The sequence below is a fragment of the Bombina bombina genome, chromosome 7 (assembly GCF_027579735.1).
Source record: "Bombina bombina isolate aBomBom1 chromosome 7, aBomBom1.pri, whole genome shotgun sequence".
Classification (NCBI taxonomy): Eukaryota; Metazoa; Chordata; class Amphibia; order Anura; family Bombinatoridae; genus Bombina; species Bombina bombina.
Window position 1 is genome coordinate 361,027,658 of NC_069505.1, and position 23,771 is coordinate 361,051,428.

A 23,771-nucleotide genomic window follows, 5' to 3' on the forward strand; every position below is an offset into this window, starting at 1 on the left:
GATTCTTTTAACACCGGTTTCGCCTCGCAGGATTTGGTATGCAAATCTGGTGGACTTGTCATCTCTGCCACCTTGGAGACTTCCGTTGAGGAAGGACCTTCTAATCAAGCCCCCCTCCTTCACCCAAATCTGTTAGGTTTTTTTTCTGAAACTGACTACTTGGAGATTGAACGCTTATTATTTAGCAGGTTTTTCTGACTTTGTCATTGAGTCCATGATTCAGGCTTCTAAGCCTGTCATTAGAATAGTTTATAATACGATATGGCGTAAATATCTCTGTTGATGTGAATTCATGGGCTACTCATGGAGTAGAGTTAGGATTCCTAGAATTTTGTCTTTTCTCCAATAGGGTTTGGAGAAAGGTTTATCGTCAAGTTCCCTATAGGGTCAAATCTCAAGGGACAGAGATCTATTGTGTTCCACAAACGTCTGGCAGATGTCCCAGATGTACAATCATTTTGTCAGGCCTTGATCAGGCCTGTGTTCAAACCAGTTGCTTCTCCATAGAGTCCATAGAATCTGAATTTAGTTCTCAGAATTCTTCAAGGGGCTCCGTTTGAGATATAGATATTAAGTTTTTATATTGGAGGGTTTTTATTTCTTGTTGCTACTTCTTCTGTTTGGAGAGTGTCAGAGCTCTCAGCATTACAGCATGAGTCACCTTATCTTGTTTTCCATTCAGATAAGGTAGTTTTACGTACTAACTTAGGATTTCTTTCTATGGTTGTTTCTGATCGGAACATTGATCAAGAAAGTTTTGTTCTTTTCCTGTGTCCTAATCCTTCTTCTCAGAAGGAAGGACTTTTGCACAATTTGGACGGGGTCCGTGCTTTAAAGTTTTACCTGCAGGCGACTACGGACTGTCGTTAGTCTTTTTTCTTTCTTTGTGGTTTTCTCAGGAAAACGCAGGGACAGAGAACTACGGCTACTTCTTTCTTTTTTGCTGCAGAGTATCGTACGTTTTGCATATGAGACAGCTGGACAGCAGCCTCCCAGGAGAGTTACGGCTCATTCCACGAGGGCTGTTGCTTCCTCATGGGCGTTCCAAGATGTAGTTTATGTGGAACAGATTTGCAAGGCTGCAACTTGGTCCTATAGGCACACTTTTTCAAAGTTCTACAAATTTGACATTTTTGCATCAGCTGAGGCCGCTTTTGGGAGAAAGGTTCTTCAAGCAGTGGTGCCTTCAGTTTAGGTTCCCTGTCTTGTCCCTCCCGTATCATCTATGTACTCTAGCTTTTGTATTGAATCCCATTAGTAATTAAGATGATCTGTGGACTCATCATGTCTTAAAAAAGTAAAGAAAATGTATGCTTACCTGATAAATTTTATTTATTTTTTGACACAATGAGTCCACGGCCCGCCATATTCTTTTAGACAGGTTGTGGTTTATTATACACTTCAGACACCTCTGCACCTTGGCTTTACCTTTCTCTTGCTAACTTCGGTCGAATGACTGGAGTGGGAGGGAAGGAAGGAGCTATTTAACAGCTCTGCTGTGGTGCTCTTTGCCTCCTCCTGGTGACCAGGAGATTAATATACCATTAGTAATTAAAATGATCCGTGGACTCATCGTGTCAAAAGAAATAAATTGATCAGGTAAGCATAAATTTTCTTTTTTCTCTGAATATCAATATTTCTTCAAGTCAAGATAATAGTTTTATTCATTACTTAGCAATATAGTACTTTGTAGCTGTAGTGGAATACTCACCATTATCTGATTATTTGCTTCTGCTTTTCTAGGAGAAATGCTCTCCTGTTTTCTGCAAATACAAGTTTCACAATCAACCTGTTCACAAGACACATGGTCAGGACCATGGAACTCATGTTTACTTCAAGGATATAAATGTAATTTTGGCAGGAACCATTAGTCCTGGCCAGCTGCATGAGTTTCTTCATGGTCCTCCAATAGAAATTGAGGTTCACGATAGAGACAGAAAAATAGAAAAATCGATCATCAAACCATCACTTTTTGGTACTGAACCTGAAGATGAAAAATTCAGTAATGTTGGACTTGTTACTTCCAAAAGAACAGTCCACAACCCATTCACTAAAAAAGACAAGATGTGGAATCCCTATGGAGTTGCAAAAGTCAGTTTGTCAGATCTTCTTCACGATGCTAGTTACCTGAATATTTCTGCACCAATTCACAGCTGTGAAGCTCCTGATGTAAGTGGTTATAATGCCGATCATAAAACTGGCAAAATAGTTCGAATACATGGGTCAGTTGATGGTCCAGAGGATTCACCACTTCCAGTTGGACATTATTTAGATGCACAATCACTTCTCAAAGTCAGGGTGGACATAGCTGTACCCTTAAGCTTGGAATTAGAATCCTCGGATTGCCCATATGGGCGCGTAATTTACATTTTTGATTATACAAACAAAACATTGGTTTATAATATACTACAAAAAATTACAAAAATAAACGCTAAAGCTTTGAATTTAGATGTTTATCCAGTGGACATACTTCAGGATGTCCTTTCAAAAATTAGCCTGAAAGATTTCAAGAAAGATGACCCCCCTATGGATGTCATAACAGGAGTTCATGTAATGGATGGAGCTATTCATGTTTTTATTTTGGAAGGATTGAAAGACAAAGCAATCAAGAATTTGTGGGAATCTCTACCAACAAAGTAAGTGTACTATGTATACTTTTTTTTTTGTACTGTTGGTCTGGGAATTGTTACAGTTCTCTTTTAGAATTTACTACTGTTATCTAATTTGCTTTTTTCTGTTGATATCCTTTGTTGAACAGCATACCTAAGTAGGATCAGAAACCCCTATGCACTACTGGGAGTTAGCTGCTGTTTGGTGGCTATGTATATATGCCTTTTGTCATTGGCTTACCCGATGTGCTCAGGTAGCTCCCAGTAGTGAATTGTTACTTTTACAACAAGACAATGCAACCATTTTGATAATAGAAGTAAACAGAAAAGTTGTTGAAAAGGATATGCGCTCACTACAGAAACATTTTGGGTTTTATGTCCCTTTAAAGTACATTTGTTTTATAAGATGGTGAGAGTCCACAAGATCATCACATGTGGGATTACACTCCAGTCCACTAGGAGGAGGGAAAAAACAGCCCTACATACCAGATCTTTAATACCTCCTTATTCTTCCAGAATTCCAGAAAAAAACATTTGCCTACTTGATGGAGTGAGGTGAATTTTGAAGTGCTGAAGTACAAGATATAGAAATGGATTCTAATTGAGAGCCTCTCTCATTCTTGGAGAGCCTACAAACAGGACGGAGGGTTAGACAGGAGTTTCCAGCAAGGCAGTGAAAATCTATATCCAGTGTGAAGATGTCACAGGCATTCTATGTGAAATGTGAATTTATTCACCACTCCCCTGGTCTACGAAGTGCTGATCATTTATATGCAGGAGCTATGCCCCCAGATGAAATGTAGATTTATCTGCTAATCTCCTGGCTTTTTGGCACCATGCTTTAACTGCCTCAAATGGGCTTGTTTACTGGATATTATTCTTCTGGATGATGCAGCCTTAGTTCTTCCTCCTGCACTGTTAAGCATGTTTTACTACATTTTTCACACTTGAAATCTATGTTAGCAAATTCCTTCGGTAAACGCTTCCGTGTAGTATGTGGATACACTCAACCGATGTGCCGCGTTGTCAACACTGCTGTCTCTGCAGCACCGCTCAGTGTTCCCTCTTCAGCGCTCCCGGCGGGAGCTGTGGCCAGAAGGGAAAGTTCCGGTTCAACAGGTGCAAACAGACGATACAGGGAAATTTCACCAGATTCCCTGAGAAAATAACAAGATAGGAGAAGCCAGAATCCTTGCACTCAAATGGATAGGTCTGGGTAGGTGCCAAAAAAACGAACCAGCACCAAATAGCATTAAAAACGCTCCTTTATTAGATAGCACATAAAAGGCATACACGCCAACACAGAGTACAGGTCAAACGCGTTTCGTAGTTCTCACTTCCTCAGTGACCTCTAGCCAAACCTGTAAACTTACCCTTAATAAAGGCAATAGCCACTCCCCTAGTACAGGTGTTAAAGGTAAGTCAGGTGAAGCAAAGAAAAGGAGGGTGATTCATTTCAATTAATTTTAAACAATAAATCATGAATGAGCAAATGTAAATACAGAATATACAGAGAGATATTACACAAAAATAATAATAATAATAATAGTAAATATACCTAAAATTATATGGGATTAAGGATATACTCTATGAGTCAATTGGCTTACTTAAATAAATTTAAAGAGGTCCTTTTTTTATTTTTTATTTAAATCACCTATGAAGCCATAAAAGCTCAACATATGTATAAAATATCTAGTAGAATTACAAAAGATACCTAGTAAATGATAAAGCCTGATGTTAAATGAGATTATTGTATTACCAACACAGAACTATTGTTTAGCATATCATTATAGACCTATAACTTTTTAGTAACCAAGATGAAACTTAGGTTTCAATAATACATTTTCCACTGTTACATTTTGCCAGGTTTTGCAAGGCAATGGAATTATAGTTAGTTTACTAACCTCCAACCATTATATAAATTCAATCCACATAAAGTTTAATGTCCCAGTCCGAGTTTAATCCTCTAGGGACCCTGGTATTCAGTTGGAAAATCCAATATACCTCTCTTTGGCTCAGGAGTTTTAATCTATTGCCTCCTCTTAATGGTCTTTTCACATGCTGAATACCCTGAAAGCATAGTAATTTACTATTGCCATTGTGTTCAGTCTTGAAATGTAAGGCAACTGGAGTATCCGAGTCCTCATCACTGATGGATCTCAGATGTTCCAGGAACCTTGTTTTGAGGGGTCTGGTCGTCTGGCCAACATATTTAATGTTACATTGTTTGCACGTGAGTAAATATATCACGTAGGATGTATTACAGTTTATGTATTCTTTTATCTGAAACGATTTTTCATTATCTGTGGATTTAAAAGTATCCCCCAGCGTGGCATAGGTGCACAAAGTGCATCTTCTACTGCCACAGTGGAAGAAACCTTTCTTCAAGGTTAACCAGTTTTCCCTGGTAACTGTAGGAAGCATAGATGGGGAAAGAATGTTGGCCAAAGTTCTAGATTTTCTCGTCACAAATTTACATCCCCCTTCCACTATTTTATCCATGGTGTCATCTACCCTAAGTATGGGGAGGGATTTCTTGATTATTTGACAAATATTGTCATATTTGACAAATATTGTCATACTATAGGCCGTAATGAATACTGGTTTCTGTTGATAGTTAACCCTTCTCTGAGTTTTATATGTGATCATATCTTGCCTTGTCATATCATCCACCTTAGCTTTCGCTTCTTTCAAGTCATGAATTTTGTATCCCCTTTCCAGGAACCGCTCAGTGGTTCTCTCAGAATGTACTTCATACGCCCTTTCTGTGCTGCAGTTTCTCTTCGTCCTCATATATTGACCCTTGGGGATAGCCTTTATAACATGTCTTGGGTGACTGGATTTAGCCATTAGCAGAGTGTTACCTGCACTTTCCTTTCTGTATAGTTCTACTTCTATGTGACACTCACTTACATTTGGTTTCATGAGAACATCAAGAAAAGCCATCTCAGTTCTACTTATGTTCATAGTAAAGCGAAGATTGTGCTGGTTGTCAGAGAGATATGTAAAGAAATCATTGACCATTGAATCATCTCCATTAAAAATGAACACCAGGTCGTCAATATAGCGACCATAATGTATAATGTGTTCTTTGAAGGGATTACCATCGCCAAAGACACGGGACAGCTCCCACCAACCTAAAAATAGGTTGGCATAAGTGGGGGCAAACTTTGCTCCCATGGCTGTCCCCTGTCTTTGGCGATAATAATCCCCCTCAAATAAGAAAAAATTATGAGTCAATAGGAATTCAATTGACTTTGAAATAAACTCCCTGAGGCCAGCATCATAATCCGTGTACATCTCAAGACATGACTGTATGGCCATGATGCCCTTATCATGGGGGATCGAGGTATAAAGAGATACAACATCAATGGGGACAATACAGTAATTGTCCAACCATTCCACTTGTTCTATCTGTCTGATAAAATCAGTAGTATCTCTGATATAGCTCTTGAGGCCTAATACAATGGGTTGTAATAGAGTATCAATCATGGCACTTAATGGCTCATTTAATGAACCGATACCCGCCACTATGGGGCGTCCAGGGGGTAAAGTCAGGCTCTTGTGAACCTTTGGGAGGCAGTGAAAGATTGGTGCAACCTACCCAGACCTATCCATTTGAGTGCAAGGATTCTGGCTTCTCCTATCTTGAAATCTATGTTACCGATCTTGCATATCGCTGGAGTGATTGGAGATTAACATTTTGGTGGGCTTTTAGCTCCCCCTGTTGCTTCTCGGTCTTCTTCACTGAAGTGTGGTAGCCATTTTCACCTGTTCGATAGGTACTTCATTGCCAGTGAAGGTGGTAATCTTACCAGAGCTTAATTTAGCCATTTATGCTCCAGAGTTAATGCAGTTGCTTAGTGTGTTAAATTTATGTTATACATTTATTAAAGAGGTTGCAAAGGTTTCTATACAGTTATCTCACTATATTCCCTATTGGAGGAAAGATCAAATGACAATTTAACCCCTTCCAACTCATATTTACTCTGTAAGAAAAAAAATAGTCTGTCGTCCTGCTCAGCTGTGCACTTTTTGTGCAGAAGCCATGGCTAATTCTAGTCCAGGTACTCCATCATTGTCTTAGTCACAGTCTTTCCAAGGGCCTGCATTGCCCAAAACTTAAACACCATGAATTGGTGCTGAAATATCTCCTAAATTTAAGGCGTACATTCACTATTTCTGAATTAATAACTTATGCCTCCAGTTGCCAAACGCATCATGGAGTTGATGGTGATCATTCTCAGACCTTTAGTGCATATGGAATTTATCATCAAGACAACCATCTTCAAATCCCTCTAATACAAGGGGTATATTTGAGTCCGACAATTCCACTTTTTAGAGTGTGTTATCAGAAGCTCAGGGTCCCTGAAACAGCGGCAGAGGATGTTTCCTTTAATTTCAAACTAGAATATATCCCTGCTATTTTGAGGGATGTTTTAATTGCTCTAGATGTGGATGATACTCATTTGATGCAATTATTGCCAAAGTCTCTGGAGGCAAAGGATCTTCCCTGCCTCAAGACAAAATATCTAAGGGTAAACCGAGACCTTCAGAAGTTTTCGTTCTTTTTGGCAGTCAAAAAATTATAAATCCAAACTGACCAAGATGCCATCTCCTACCTCCAAATTCGCATGAAGGTATGGGCCCTGGGTCCAGCTCAGAATCTGGAGGACAGATTGAATATTTTTCTGGAGGCTTGGAAAAGATCTGTTCAGGATTCTTGGGTATTGGACATCATTTCTATAAAAAAAAACAAAAAAAAACAAGTGAAAGAATCATCCTGCCTTGAGTTCCTTGAGATCCAATAAAGAACTACCTGTTGAGGAAGGCAAATCTTAGGAATTGTACACAATAAAGTGAAAGTAAATTTTTAGTTCCGCCAACAACGCTATTGATAATACATCTCCCATAATGGATAGTCACTAACTTTTTATGTTTAAAAAAAGTTCCTATACTTAGGAAATTTATATTTAATATTGTGTACCTTTTGCTAGTTTCCTCCACCCCTGCTAGCTTCCGGGTTTACAAGTGTTAGAGGAAAGAGAGGTCCCACCCGCTCTATACATCATTAGCCGTGCACGCTCTCGTGAGCCCAATATTTTGCGCATGCGCAATGATACGAGCTCCACTCCGATACTAAACATTGAATCACTGGATTCATTGTTTAGTATGGGTGCGGTGATAGTATAAATTTGTTTGTAAGCAGAGAATTCCCCGATGACTAACGAGCAAGCGAAATGTATTAAGTTCTAGAAAAGTATATTGTTTGTTGAGTTACGTCACTAAGGGATTTCCTTTGAAGTTCTAAATGCGCATGCGGCTATCATGAACACGCATCGGATCCTGGATGAACTTTAAGGATAGCCACATGCACATTTGAAAATGGGGGCGTAAATAGAACAGGCTAGACGCCCATGGGGGAGCAATGACATTCTGATACAGCTGTTTCGTCATGACTGAAGGCAAATTTTTTATAATGCAGGTGGAGGAATGGCTAACAAGTATTGTGGCTTTGAGGGTAAATAAATGATGATAGATACAACTTTATAAAAAATGATGAATGAAAGTGATGTTATTTTTAATAAATTTATATAAGCATATCTAGTGATATACTCAACTTTACTTTTCACTTTAAGTCTATCATAGACCTACATTGACTCTCCTGGAATAAATTGGCTGAGTGGCTGTTAAACACCTAGTACTATCAGTTTTTTTCGGATAAGGTGATTGATTCCTTATAAAGACAGAAAACGCAAAATTTTTCTTTCAAGATTCAGATATGGCATACATTTTTTAAACAATTTTCTAATTTACATATATTAACAATTTTGCTTCATTCTGTTAGTATCCTTTGCAAGGAGCAACAATGCACTACTGGGAGCTAGTTGAACATACCAGTAAGCCAGAAACAAGAGCCACCAATCAGAAATTGGCTCCCAAGCATACCCATATATAATTTTCAGCAAAATATAACAAGAAAACAAAGCAAATTAGATACAATAAGTACATTGGAAAGTTGATTAAAATTGTATGCTCTGATTTATGAAGGAAAAAATTTGGATTTCATGTCCCTTTAATACAGGCTAGAAAAGCCGTCCACGGGCGTATCTACCATAAGGTTTGGAAAACCTTTTTTTATCCGATTATCATCCAGTTCTTTTAAAGGTCCTCCAACATTTGATAAGGTTTGGACAAGCAACAAAGAGTTTCCAAACTTTTGGCTTCATCCTGTAAACCTCCTTTCCTGATTTTTTTTTTTTATCAGGATAAGGCAGTCTTTTGAATACACTATTCTTCACCCCCGCTACCCCCCACCCCCCAAAAAAAAAAAAAAAATAGTATCTACAGATAGTATCAACCAAGAAATTATAGTTCTTAGTATTCTTAGGAGCTGGGCAAAAAAGACAGGAGAGTCTTCTTCACAACCTTGATATCATGAGGTCACACGTTTGTGAGGCCACACTAAAGTTTAAACTTTCTTATTTTCCTACATTTTTGTGGACCTCGCAAGGGACATAGAGCTACTGCTATTACCTTAGCCAATTGGCTCACAGCTTTAATTTACAAGGCATATTTGCTCATGGGGAAGACTTCCCCTGAACGCATTACTGCTCATTACAGTATGGCAGCAGCTACGTCTTGGGCTTTTCATCATGAAGTTTCTATAGAACAGATTTGCAAGACGACTACTTGGTCCAATCTTCACACTATTACCATTGTGATGTGTATGCATCTTCTAAAGCAGCTTTTGGCCGGAAATTACTGGGAGCCACAAACATGGTAGTCTTGTGGGCTTTGGTTTAAGAGCCCACATGTGATTATCTTGCAGACACTCACCATTTTATGAAAGAAAACAACATGTATTCTTTCCTTGTAAATGAATTCCTTTCATGATGGGCAGAGTCCACAATCTACATCCTTTTGACGGCTGAACTTGTTTTGCACTTAAATTTTTTTCCTACCATCTACTTGGCCATAGGTATGACTGAGGGATTCTTTAAGAGTGGGAGGGATTAAAGCTCTGGTATGTAGTGGTGTTTTTTCCTCCTCCTAGTGGACTGGAGTATACTCCCACATGTGATGATCTCGTTGACTCTTAATATCAAAATATAAATTAATTTATCAGGTAAGAATACATTTTGTTTTTAGAAAATATGTTAAAATAATCTGTATCTCAAAAAATTTGTTTAATCAGCCATGCAATCTTTTTGTTAAAAAAAAAAAAAAAAAAAGATAAAACTATGATTGCGAAATGAAATATAATTGCAAAAATACAATGTTTATTTTTCAGGACAACAGCTGAAAATGGAATGCTGAAGGTTCTATACAACTCAGGACTGTCTTTCAGTGAACGTCTTTATAAAGATCTCTCGTCTATGGTGTATCATATCCGCCTGCATAAACACTTCTCTTCTATCATAAAACAACCACTCCTCTACATCAGGGATATGGTTCCATCTCCATGTTTTCAGGCACTCTCAAGGTAGTTATATCAGTTGCTTTCTGAACATTTGTTGGAAATTACCTTTCAAACTTTAACGTACAATTATTATTATAATGATGTAAACATAGTGGCTCGGATTTCACAAACAGAAGAAAATATGATATAATTAGAATATGTTCACTTTACTCTTGAAGATACAGTGTTATAGCGAAAAACATAGCTAGGTATATGTCATTTATATTTATCATAAAAAAGACACATAGTGTGCAGTTTCTTTAATGAAATTATTACAGGCTCATCATTTATATGAATTTCAAAATGAATTAAAAAAAATCATTATAAAATATATTTTTTTCTCATGACCACTCTTGGGGCCCGATGATCATCGGGGCCAGATGTGAAAAACCTCTCGCAACACGCGCAGGGGCTCCCCTCAGGGAATTATCTTAAAAGGGACTGTCCCTGCAAGTTTTTTTTCCCCCAATAGAAAGTAATGGAGCTTACTGAAAACTTCACTGGGGAGAGCGAAGGGAGCAGGGGGCTCTCAAAAATTAAAGGGACAGTAAAGTCAAAATTAAACTTAAATGATTCAGATAGAGCATGTCATTTTAAACAACTTTCCAATGTACTTATGTTATCCAATTTGCTTCTTTCTCATGGTATCTTTTATTAGAGTCAAACTAGGTAGGCACATAAGAGCTTAGGAGTGTGCACGTGTCTTTATTAGTCTATGGCAGCAGTGTTTTGCAACATTATTTGTAGCTTTTTTATACAATGTTACAAAAGACTGCTGCCACTGAGTAATACACAAAAAAAGGATGAAACGAAACCTCCAGTAGGAAAGGTTAAAAGTTTGTCTTTATTAGAATCCATAAAATCACACATCATAGCAGGTTCGAAGGCTGTGGCTGTGAGATCCGCTAGAGCAGTGGTCTCAAAGTACAGGCCCCAGGGCCAAATGCGGCCCTCAAGATAGCTTTATTTGGCTCTCCCTTGTTTAATAGGTAAACCATTAACCCCTTAAGGACCACAGCACTTTTCCATTTTCTGACCGTTTGGGACCAAGACTATTTTTACATTTTTGCGGTGTTTGTTATTAGCTGTAATTTTCCTCTTTCTCATTTACTGTACATATTATATGTCGTTTTCTCACCATTAAATGGACTTTCTAAAGATACCATTATTTTCATATCTTATAATTTACTATAAAAAATGTTTATAAAATATGAGGAAAAAATGGAAAAAAACACACTTTTTCTAACATTAACCCCCAAAATCTGTTACACATCTACAACCACCAAAAAACACCCATGCTAAATAGTTTCTAAATTTTGTCCTGAGTTTAGAAATACCCAATGTTCACATGTTCTTTGCAAGTTATAGGGAAATAAATACAAGTAGCACTTTGCTATTTCCAAACCACTTCCAAACCCTGCACGTGATCCCGCCCCCCTGCGATGACCTCCTCGCATCGATGGCTGCCCACCCGCCTCCCACATCGGCTCCAACCCACCAACGATCATGGCCATCGATGTCCGATGCAGAAAAGGCCACAGAGTGGCTCTCTCTGCATCGGATGGCTAAATTTTTTTATTGCAGGATGCCTCAATATCGAGGCATCACTGCAATAACATGAAAGCGTCTGGAAGCGATCAGGATACGTCCTTGGTCGTTAAGAACATTTTTTTGTAGGACGTACCCTGTATGTCGTTGGTCCTTATAAGGGGTTAATTTGGGCTGTCAATTTTTTTTTAAGATTCTAAGAGTTGTTACAAGTTGATATTCTCTATAGGCACTCAGAAGATAAATCTAAAGACAAAGCATCCAGTGTAGACTCCCACCACGCACTGCGTTGGGAAAATATCACTTTTTACATTGCTATACAGTTCCAAGATGATCACTTCACTTGGTACTCACAAGATAAATATACAACTGTGTATGTCTATTGTGAGCTACAACTCCCACTATTCACTACTACTTGGATAAATGTCACTTCCATTGCCTAGTATATCCAGTTTCCTAGCACTCACTCAGTTCAAGCGGCCCCCATGGGAGAAGAACACTTGACCAGTGGCTCCCAGATACTTTGAGTTTGATACCCCTGCGCTAGAGTAATAAAGACACGTGCACAGTTGGGGTTTGTAGTTATTGCCAGTTTCAGGCAAATTTCAACCAAATTCATTGTCATTTCAAGGTTAAATGTTTTTTGATAAACAGAATATTTGTTTGTACTGATGCTATTGCTGCAGCACTGCTATGCAGACATAATAACTTTGCAGGTACATTGATAGAAATTAAATAATGTCTTATTGTAATATTTGTAGGTTAGACTATATCTGCCATGCAAAGAGACTGAGAGATGTCATTCAAGGTGACCTATTTCCAACTGAAAAAATGATGAGTCTCTTAAGCCAAGAATTTGGTGTTCCAGTAACCTTAACAAACTTGCTTATAGAAACTAAAGAAATACTCCGCAAACCGTTGCATATTGACAAACCATCAAAGAAACGTGTGCTGCATAGTCCGATAGAAACCTTCAATGAAGAATATATGCAGTGGAAAGAGAGTGAGAACAAAACTAGTAAAGATTACATCCAGGTAAATATTACAAATTTGAATAATATCTTTATTTATACCTTCTCCTTGATACCCATGTTTTCTGCTTCCGATATTCTCTGCACATAAAAATATATTTTAGCTCATTCTGTCTTATGTGATAACTTATAGGGCTAGATTTTTTAAAGGGCTCACTCATGCAAGCGCGCAACTGATATAGCAGGAGGCCTAAACACACAAAATGGTGGATTAAAATCACCCTGACTGATCTGACCAGGGCTATTGGCAAGCACTGCTCTCATGACAACAGGGGGTGGTATTGCATGGTTGTTCAGTTTTGCAATGACAGATACAGGTTGCAAATGCTGCCTGAAAGTTGTGATCCTTGGAGAAGAGGTAGTAATATATCTGCCCCTTATTCACTGCAGTATCTTCTGTTCTTAAATTAAAGGGACAGTCTAGTCAAAAATAAACTTTCATGACTCAGATAGGGCATGCAATTTTAAACAACTTTCCTATTTACTTTTTTCATCAAATTTGCGATGTTCTCTTGGTATTCTTTGTTGAAAGCTAAACCTAGGTAGGCTAGGTAAACCATTGAAAAATGATTCTTATCTCAATGCATTTTTGACAGTTTTTCACAGTTATACAGTGCTAGTACATGTGTCATATAGGTAACATTATGCTTACTCCCGTGGAGTTATTTAGGAGTTAGCACTGATTGGCTTAAATGCAAGTCTGTCATAAGCACTGAGATAAGAGAGCAGTTTGTAGAGGCTTAGATACAAGGTAATCACAGAGGTAAAAAGTGTTTTTTATATAACACTGTAGGTTATGCAAAACTGGAGAATGGGTAATAAAGGGATTATCTATCTTTTTTTTAAACAATAAAAAATTATAAATAAACTGCTAAATTATATAGATTAAAATCACAGTATTATTATCATTATAATTTGTATTTTAATTTTATTTTATCAAGTAACAAAATATCCTAGAGTGTTTTTACAGGGGTCCAAAAAATTATTCATTTATACAAAACAAAATGACTGACTTTTTACATTCTTAGAAAACTTACCAAAAAAAGTGAAATTACCAAAATAAATAGAAAAGGCGCCTTTGATATGAAACTATTTGTCCAAGATTCCTTTTTTTTTATATGTAGTCAAAAAAATGACAGATAATTTATTTAAAGGGATACTGAATCCATGTGTTCTTTCTTGATTCAGATAGAGCAGGCAATTTTAAGCAACTTTCTAATTTACTCCTATTATAAATTTTTCTTTGTTTTCTTGGAATCTTTATTTGAAAAAGCAGGAATGTAAGCTTACGAGCCGCCCAGTCTTTGCTTCAGCACCTGGTTATCGCTTGCTTATTGGTGGCCAAATGTATCCACTAATCAGCAAGTGCTATTTAGGGTGCTGAACCAAAAATGGGCCGGCTTTTATGCTTACATTCCTGCTTTTTTAAAGATACCAAGAGAACGAAGAAGAATTGATAATAGGAGTCTTTTAGAAAGTTGCTTAAAATTGCCTGCTCTATCTGAATCATGAAATATAGATAATAGCCTAATATATTTGAATTCATTTCTTCTGTTATGTGTGATCAGTCCACGGGTCATCATTACTTCTGGGATATAACTCCTCCCCAACAGGAAATGCAAGAGGATTCACCCAGCAGAGCTGCATATAGCTCCTCCCCTCTACGTCAGTCCCAGTCATTCTCTTGCACCCAACGACTAGATAGGATGTGTGAGAGGACTATGGTGATTATACTTAGTTTTTATGACTTCAATCAAAAGTTTGTTATTTTAAAATAGCACCGGAGCGTGTTATTACTTCTCTGGCAGAGTTTGAGGAAGAATCTGTCAGAGTTTTTTTACTATGATTTTAACCGGAGTAGTTAAGATCATATTGCTGTTCTCGGCCATCTGAGGGAGGTAAAGGCTTCAGATCAGGGGACAGCGGGCAGATGAATCTGCATTGAGGTATGTAGCAGTTTTTATTTTCTGAATGGAATTGATGAGAAAATCCTGCCATACCGTTAAAATGACATGTATGTATACACTTCAGTATTCTGGGGATGGTATTTCACCGGAACTACTCTGTTAAAGGTCACTAATCCTTTTTAATAACTATTTATCATGTTAAACGTTTTTGCTGGAATGTAGAATCGTTTACATTGCTGAGGTACTGTGTGAATAAATATTTGGGCATTATTTTCCACTTGGCAGTTTTTTTGCTTTAATTGTGACAGTTTCGTTTCTCTTCACTGCTGTGTGGGAGAGGGAGGGGCCGTTTTTGGCGCTCTTTGCTACGCATCAAAAAATACCAGTCAGTTACTTTTATATTTCCTGCATGATCCGGTTCATCTCTGATAGATCTCAGGGGTCTTCAAACTTCTTTGAAGGGAGGTAAATTCTCTCAGCAGAGCTGTGAGAATTCTTATAGTGACTGTGAATAAAAACGTTGCTTTGTATTTTTTATGTCAAATTTAATTATTGTTATTTTACTAATGGGAACAAACCTTTGCTAAAAGTTTTGTTGTTTTAAAGTTTGATGCTATAACTGTTTTTCAGTTCATTATTTCAACTGTCATTTAATCGTTAGTACCTCTTTGAGGCACAGTACGTTTTTTGCTAAAAAAGATTATAACCAAGTTGTAAGTTTTTTGCTAGTGTGTTAAACATGTCTGACTCAGAGGAAGATATCTGTGTCATTTGTTCCAATGCCAAGGTGGAGCCCAATAGAAATTTATGTACTAACTGTATTGATGCTACTTTAAATAAAAGTCAATCTGTACAATGTGAACAAATTTCACCAAACAGCGAGGGGAGAGTTATGCCGACTAACTCGCCTCACGCGGCAGTACCTGCATCTCCCGCCCGGGAGGTGCGTGATATTTTGGCGCCTAGTACATCTGGGCGGCCATTACAGATAACATTACAAGATATGGCTACTGTTATGACTGAAGTTTTGTCTAAATTACCAGAACTAAGAGGCAAGCGTGATCACTCTGGGGTGAGAACAGAGTGCGCTGACAATGCTAGGGCCATGTCTGATACTGCGTCACAGCTCGCAGAGCATGAGGACGGAGAGCTTCATTCTGTGGGTGACGGTTCTGATCCAAACAGATTGGACTCAGATATTTCAAATTTTAAATTTAAATTGGAGAACCTCCGTGTATTACTAGGGGAGGTCTTAGCAGCTCTCAACGATTGTAACACCGTTGCAATACCAGAGAAACTGTGTAGGTTGGATAAATACTTTGCGGTACCGGCGAGTACTGACGTTTTTCCTATACCTAAGAGACTAACTGAAATTGTTACTAAGGAGTGGGATAGACCCGGTGTGCCGTTCTCACCCCCTCCAATATTTAGAAAGATGTTTCCAATAGACGCCACCACTCGGGACTTATGGCAAACGGTCCCCAAGGTGGAGGGAGCAGTTTCTACTTTAGCTAAGCGTACCACTATCCCGGTGGAGGATAGCTGTGCTTTCTCAGATCCAATGGATAAAAAATTAGAGGGTTACCTTAAGAAAATGTTTGTTCAACAAGGTTTTATATTACAACCCCTTGCATGTATCGCGCCGATTACGGCTGCGGCAGCATTTTGGATTGAGTCGCTTGAAGAGAACCTTAGTTCATCTACGCTAGACGACATTACGGACAGGCTTAGAGTCCTTAAACTAGCTAATTCCTTCATTTCGGAGGCCGTAGTACATTTAACCAAACTTACGGCTAAGAACTCAGGATTCGCCATACAGGCACGTAGGGCGCTGTGGCTAAAATCCTGGTCAGCCGATGTTACTTCTAAGTCCAAATTACTTAATATACCTTTCAAGGGGCAGTCTTTATTTGGGCCCGGTTTGAAAGAGATTATCGCTGACATTACAGGAGGTAAGGGCCACGCCCTACCTCAAGACAAAGCCAAAGCTAAGGCTAGACAGTCTAATTTTCGTCCCTTTCGGAACTTCAAAACAGGAGCAGCATCAACCTCCACTGCACCAAAACAGGAAGGAGCTGTTGCTCGTTACAGGCAAGGCTGGAAGCCTAACCAGTCCTGGAACAAGAGCAAGCAGGCCAGGAAACCTGCTGCTGCCCCAAAGACAGCATGAACCGAGAGCCCCCGATCCGGGACCGGATCTAGTGGGGGGCAGACTCTCTCTCTTCGCCCAGGCCTGGGCAAGAGATGTTCAGGATCCCTGGGCACTAGAGATCATATCTCAGGGATACCTTCTAGACTTCAAATTATCTCCCCCAAGAGGGAGATTTCATCTGTCAAGGTTGTCAATAAACCAGATAAAGAAAGAAGCGTTTCTACGCTGCGTACAAGATCTGTTAATAATGGGAGTGATCCATCCGGTTCCGCGGTCGGAACAAGGACAAGGGTTCTACTCAAACCTGTTTGTGGTTCCCAAAAAAGAGGGAACTTTCAGGCCAATCTTAGATTTAAAGATTCTAAACAAATTCCTAAGAGTTCCATCGTTCAAAATGGAAACTATTCGGACAATCTTACCCATGATCCAAGAGGGTCAGTACATGACCACAGTGGATTTAAAGGATGCTTACCTTCACATACCGATCCACAAAGATCATCACCGGTATCTAAGGTTTGCCTTCTTAGACAGGCACTACCAGTTTGTAGCTCTTCCATTCGGATTGGCTACGGCTCCAAGAATCTTCACAAAGGTTCTGGGTGCCCTTCTGGCGGTACTAAGACCGCGAGGGATTTCGGTAGCTCCATACCTAGACGACATTCTAATACAAGCTTCAAGCTTTCAAACTGCCAAGTCTCATACAGAGTTAGTTCTGGCATTTCTAAGGTCGCATGGATGGAAAGTGAACGAAAAGAAGAGTTCTCTTTTTCCTCTCACAAGAGTTCCATTCTTGGGGACTCTTATAGATTCTGTAGAAATGAAGATTTACCTGACAGAGGACAGGTTAACAAAGCTTCAAAATGCATGCCGTGTCCTTCATTCCATTCAACACCCGTCAGTAGCTCAATGCATGGAGGTGATCGGCTTAATGGTAGCGGCAATGGACATAGTACCTTTTGCACGCCTACACCTCAGACCTCTGCAATTATGCATGCTAAGTCAGTGGAATGGGGATTACTCAGATTTGTCCCCTACTCTGAATCTGAATCAAGAGACCAGAAATTCTCTTCTATGGTGGCTTCATCGGCCACACCTGTCCAGGGGGATGCCATTCAGCAGGCCAGACTGGACAATTGTAACAACAGACGCCAGCCTACTAGGTTGGGGCGCTGTCTGGAATTCTCTGAAGGCTCAGGGACTATGGAATCAGGAGGAGAGTCTCCTTCCAATAAACATTCTGGAATTGAGGGCAGTTCTCAATGCCCTTCTAGCTTGGCCCCAATTAACAACTCGGGGGTTCATCAGGTTTCAGTCGGACAACATCACGACTGTAGCTTACATCAACCATCAGGGAGGGACAAGAAGCTCCCTAGCAATGGTGGAAGTATCAAAGATAATTCGCTGGGCAGAGTCTCACTCTTGCCACCTGTCAGCAATCCACATCCCGGGAGTGGAGAACTGGGAGGCGGATTTCTTGAGTCGCCAGACTTTTCATCCGGGGGAGTGGGAACTTCATCCGGAGGTCTTTGCCCAAATACTTCGACGTTGGGGCAAACCAGAGATAGATCTCATGGCGTCTCGCCAGAACGCCAAACTTCCTCGCTACGGGTCCAGATCCAGGGATCCGGGAGCGGTTCTGATAGATGCTTTGACAGCACCTTGGAACTTCGGGATGGCTTATGTGTTTCCACCCTTTCCGCTGCTTCCTCGATTGATTGCCAAAATCAAGCAGGAGAGAGCATCAGTGATTCTAATAGCGCCTGCATGGCCACGCAGGACTTGGTATGCAGATCTAGTGGACATGTCTTCCTGTCCGCCTTGGTCTCTACCTCTAAGACAGGACCTTCTGATACAGGGTCCATTCAAACATCAAAATCTAACTTCTCTGAAGCTGACTGCTTGGAAATTGAACGTTTGATTTTATCAAAACGTGGTTTTTCTGAGTCGGTTATTGATACCCTGATACAGGCTAGGAAGCCTGTTACCAGAAAGATTTACCATAAAATATGGCGTAAATACCTATACTGGTGCGAATCCAAACATTACTCCTGGAGTAAGGTTAGGATCTCTAGGATATTGTCTTTTCTACAAGAAGGGTTAGAAAAGGGTTTATCAGCTAGTTCATTAAAGGGACAGATTTCAGCTCTGTCCATCTTGTTACACAGGCGTCTGTCAGAAAATCCAGACGTCCAGGCTTTTTGTCAGGCTTTAGCTAGGATCAAGCCTGTGTTTAAAGCTGTTGCTCCGCCATGGAGTTTAAACTTAGTTCTTAACGTTTTACAGGGTGTTCCATTTGAACCCCTTCATTCCATTGATATAAAATTGTTATCTTGGAAAGTTCTGTTTTTAATGGCTATTTCCTCGGCTCGAAGAGTCTCTGAGTTATCAGCCTTACAGTGTGATTCTCCTTATCTGATTTTTCACTCAGACAAGGTAGTTCTGCGTACTAAACCTGGGTTCTTACCTAAGGTGGTCACTAACAGGAATATCAATCAAGAGATTGTTGTTCCATCCTTGTGTCCAAATCCTTCTTCAAAGAAGGAACGTCTTCTACACAATCTGGATGTAGTTCGTGCCCTCAAGTTCTACTTGCAGGCAACTAAAGATTTTCGCCAAACTTCTTCCCTGTTTGTCGTTTATTCTGGACAGAGGAGAGGTCAAAAAGCTTCTGCTACCTCTCTCTCTTTTTGGCTTCGTAGCATAATACGTTTAGCCTATGAGACTGCTGGTCAGCAGCCTCCTGAAAGAATTACAGCTCACTCCACTAGAGCTGTGGCTTCCACTTGGGCCTTTAAGAATGAGGCCTCTGTTGAACAGATTTGCAAGGCTGCAACTTGGTCTTCGCTTCATACTTTTTCCAAATTTTACAAATTTGACACTTTTGCTTCTTCGGAGGCTATTTTTGGGAGAAAGGTTCTTCAGGCAGTGGTTCCTTCTATATAATGAGCCTGCCTATCCCTCCCGTCATCCGTGTACTTTTGCTTTGGTATTGGTATCCCAGAAGTAATGATGACCCGTGGACTGATCACACATAACAGAAGAAAACATAATTTATGCTTACCTGATAAATTCCTTTCTTCTGTTGTGTGATCAGTCCACGGCCCGCCCTGTTTTAAGGCAGGTAAATATCTTTTAAATTATACTCCAGTCACCACTTCACCCTTGGTTACTCCTTTCTCGTTGATTCTTGGTCGAATGACTGGGACTGACGTAGAGGGGAGGAGCTATATGCAGCTCTGCTGGGTGAATCCTCTTGCATTTCCTGTTGGGGAGGAGTTATATCCCAGAAGTAATGATGACCCGTGGACTGATCACACAACAGAAGAAAGGAATTTATCAGGTAAGCATAAATTATGTTTTTTTTCATTTAACCAATAATATTAATTCAGATTTATATTGACAATATTAATTCATGGCATGTGCAGTTAATATAGTTTTAGCCTAATGTTATAATTATTATTATGTAAATATTTAAAGGGACATTGTACACTAGATTTTTCTTTGCCCAAATATATTGTAGGCGTGTTTTTGTTAAAATGTGTAGTTTTGCTTATTTTTAAATAACATTGTGCTGATTTTCAGACTCCTAAACAAGCCCCAAAGTTTTAGATGTATACTGATGTCTAGAGACTCAAGCTTGCCCCTGTCTCTTTTAAGGGTCATTTCATATGCAGGGGAGGGGGGGGGGGGAGTCTGCTCTTCCTTTCTTTCTCACCCCATTTCAGTGGGTGTTCCAGCCTAGCCTCATCAATAGTGCTAAATTGAAAGCTTCTAAGTAAGTTTTAAAAGGTTTTATACTGGATCTTTATATCACACCCCCAATAGAATGGCTTTTAAGTTTGCCAGACTCTTGGATAAACAATATTGTTTTCCTAAGGATTCAGTATATTTCCACCCCAGCTTTTTTATTGTTTCTGAGACAAGAGGTCATTTTAGCCCATATTGTCTCATCATATGCTTGCTTTGGACCCAGGGTATTTTATCACAATCATAGATCTGTAGGGTACCTTATTTCATATTTCTATTCACAAAATGTTGTAGTGCACCCCACAGAAGTCTATGAGGTGAGGGAGTTAGCATGGTTGTGCTATCCAAACTCCAGATGTTAGCACAACTGAGGCTTTCGGAGTCCACAAGACATCACATGTGGTATTACACTTGAGTCCACTAGGAGACAAAAACACCCCTAATTTCCAGAACTTTAATACCTCCCACTTTCTTACAATTCCTTAGTCAAATGTTTGCCTCCAACAGGGAGTGAGGTAAAATTTGAAGTGCTGATCTACATGTTGTTGAGGGCTTCTCTAACCGATCTGAGACTCATTTCCCCTCAGAGTGCCTACAAACAGGACAGAGGGTTAGACAGGAGTTTCAACAAGGCAGTGATTATCTTCTCCCAGTATGGAGATGCCACCAGCCTCCCAGATGAAATGTGGGCATGCCTGGCAATCCCCTGGTCCACAGTGCACTGCTCCTAGTCAGATCATTGGCACCTGCTTGCTTGGATGGGTTCATTTAGTGAAATCAGTTTTCTGTAGCTGAGATAAGCAAGGTAGACGAAGTTGGTGACTGGTAAGTACTATACATCTTCATAGCCCACCGTTATTAGCATGAACATAAATTTCATATAGTCTGGGGATACAGACATCTACACCACACAACTTCTATTATTATATTATTTCGGCACATTAACCTATTTTTAGGTATATTTTCTTTTTAAAAGTGCCTACTGTCATTTTATATTTACTGGCTTTTAATTTAATGTCTCTGCAGTGCGTTATCCATCTTTGTAAGCAGTGACAGAGCTCTCAGTTAAACAAACAGGCTTAACAGAGCACTGGTGCAAATGTCATTATTTCCACCCCTTATTTATTTGGCAATTAAATTCAGCTTAAAATAGTTATTTTAATAATATTCCTTAGTGCTTAAGTGACTTTACGCAAATACTGTAACCCTTAGTGTGATAACTGTTGTATATTGGGCTATTACTATATTTGTTTAACCAATCTATATACTTTCTCTGAGCTCCTATATGTCTCCTATCTGAGATATTCAGCATCTTTCCTTACTGTTTCCTCTATGATTCATTATAGAGCAAACTGGTGCAGCTCAAGTCTCCAGACAATACGCTGACTACATGGAATGGTGATCAACTGATAATTTTACCCCATCACAGCTATATTTACTATGTAAGAATGTTCTGGTGTGTCCTTCTGCTCAGCTGTGTACTTCATGTGCTGAGCCTGTGTCTAACACTAGACAGCAGTGCTGCCTTAAAATCGGAGTGTGCAGGGGTCTACATCCTACCATGGCTATACCCAGGGTGGTTCTAAGTGCTTTTTTTCCAAGTTTTTAAGAATATATCCACTCTGCTATTACTGAGTTGATGGCTGTTTGGGACATCCCTAAGAACTGACCCTACTAAATACCTCACAGAGAAGGGTTGTACTTTGGAATCGAATGTGGCTGAAGTTGTCTCCCTTACGATAAAACATATCCATATCCTATTAATAGGAATATTGGTTGCCTTAGAGGTAGGAGATGCTGTCACTACAAACAACCACAGAAAATAATTGATAAATTCTTTAAACCAGATGCCAAACAGCTGTCTATCTTCCTAGTTCCTGACTCAGTTTATTCCATTCCTTAGTTATAATTTCAGAAATAAAGTGTTTTTTTCTGTCAGCCAAAATTTAAAATATGTTCCCTATTACTTCTACAAACTTGGAAGTCTGGGACAGTATTTCTAAGTTAAATAGAGTGATATCCAATTTGGCTTGGCAGACTACTATTCCTTTAGAGGATAGCACCTCCTTCAGGCATCCCATGAATAGAAAGCTTTAAAGGCTTTTACAGGCGATCTTATGAGCCCACAGACTTTATGCTTAGGCTAGCTATTATTGCAGCATGTGTTGGTGCAGCTACCACTGTCTGGTGTGATAACCTTTCAGCACTATATTCTGAAGAAGTTTCCCTGGAAGAGATCAAAGACTGCTTCACTTTAATCAGGATCGCAAACAGCTGTATATGTGATGCAGCTGTGGAAATGACACTCATTAATGCAAAAAGCACTGTTATAGCTGTTCTGGCTAGATAAGAATTATAGCATTATAAGTACTGGTCTACTGATATGGTTTCTAAGAACAGGGAAATATTTTGTTTCGACCAAGCATGAATGCAATTATTCCAACAATCACTGGAGATGAGGAAACTTTCCTGCCCCAAGACAAAAGTCTATCCACAAATGGCAGCCTGTGGTGTGGTCTAGGGGTCTCGGAGAATCCAAGGAGTATGGTCTCCTCAAAAAGTGAGGTTGTGATATCCCTTTAAATCTGAACCTGCAATAGCACTTCCTTCCTTTTTAAGGAAGTGCTTACCCCTCAATCAGGGCCTGAAAATTAAAGCTGATTCTCACAGCTAACCCTGCTCCTCTGTGAAGCTACTTTCTCTCAAGTCTTTTTTGACAAGTCTTTCAGGTCTTTTGTTGCACTATCCGATACCCGCTGGGTATCAACTGCTAATCCTATCCTTACCGGGATTCATCTTCCGGATTCTTACGCCTACCGGATCTTCTTACCTCACGCCGAAGTCGCGCTCACACCAAACAGACACCGGATCAAAGAGCTGCCTTCCTCCTCAGTGTTGGCCTTCTCAAAGGCATTACCTACCGCTCTCCACGCTACATCCACCGCTTCAGTTTGAGATAAGTACCGCTCTCCACGCTCCAATGTGTTTATTATATAACGGCTTAACTTGAAACCCGATTGTTTGTTATATAACAAATCTATATCTACACATTATACTCTGTCAATAGCGGTTTGGGTTACAAGCTAGTATGTCTGGACTGTATATATTTTATTGCGTGAATGTGTGAGTGCGTGAAGAAAGGATCTCTACTTTAACCTAGCAGTATAATCTTTGGATTTATTGGAACTGCTTGAATCTTCATTAACTCTTTCATTACCTAATGTTTTCATAAGAGTTTCTCTGAACTTCAGTTAAAGTTTATTTTTTATTCTCTTCTGTTGCCAATATATATATATTTCTATTTTGTGAAGTCCC

General features: G+C 39.4%; 1 protein-coding gene across 1 annotated transcript in view; it reads left to right on the plus strand.

Moving 5' to 3' along the window:
- The window catches only part of CFAP92 (cilia and flagella associated protein 92 (putative)), a 207,551-nt gene that overhangs the window by 124,331 nt on the left and 59,449 nt on the right, over positions 1-23,771 (plus strand). The window contains exons 11-14 of the mRNA XM_053689398.1: positions 1,744-2,636; positions 9,904-10,095; positions 12,381-12,654; positions 22,857-23,016. Coding sequence (XP_053545373.1) covers positions 1,744-2,636; positions 9,904-10,095; positions 12,381-12,654; positions 22,857-23,016 — 1,519 coding nt within the window. The remainder of the gene's footprint in view (positions 1-1,743; positions 2,637-9,903; positions 10,096-12,380; positions 12,655-22,856; positions 23,017-23,771) is intronic.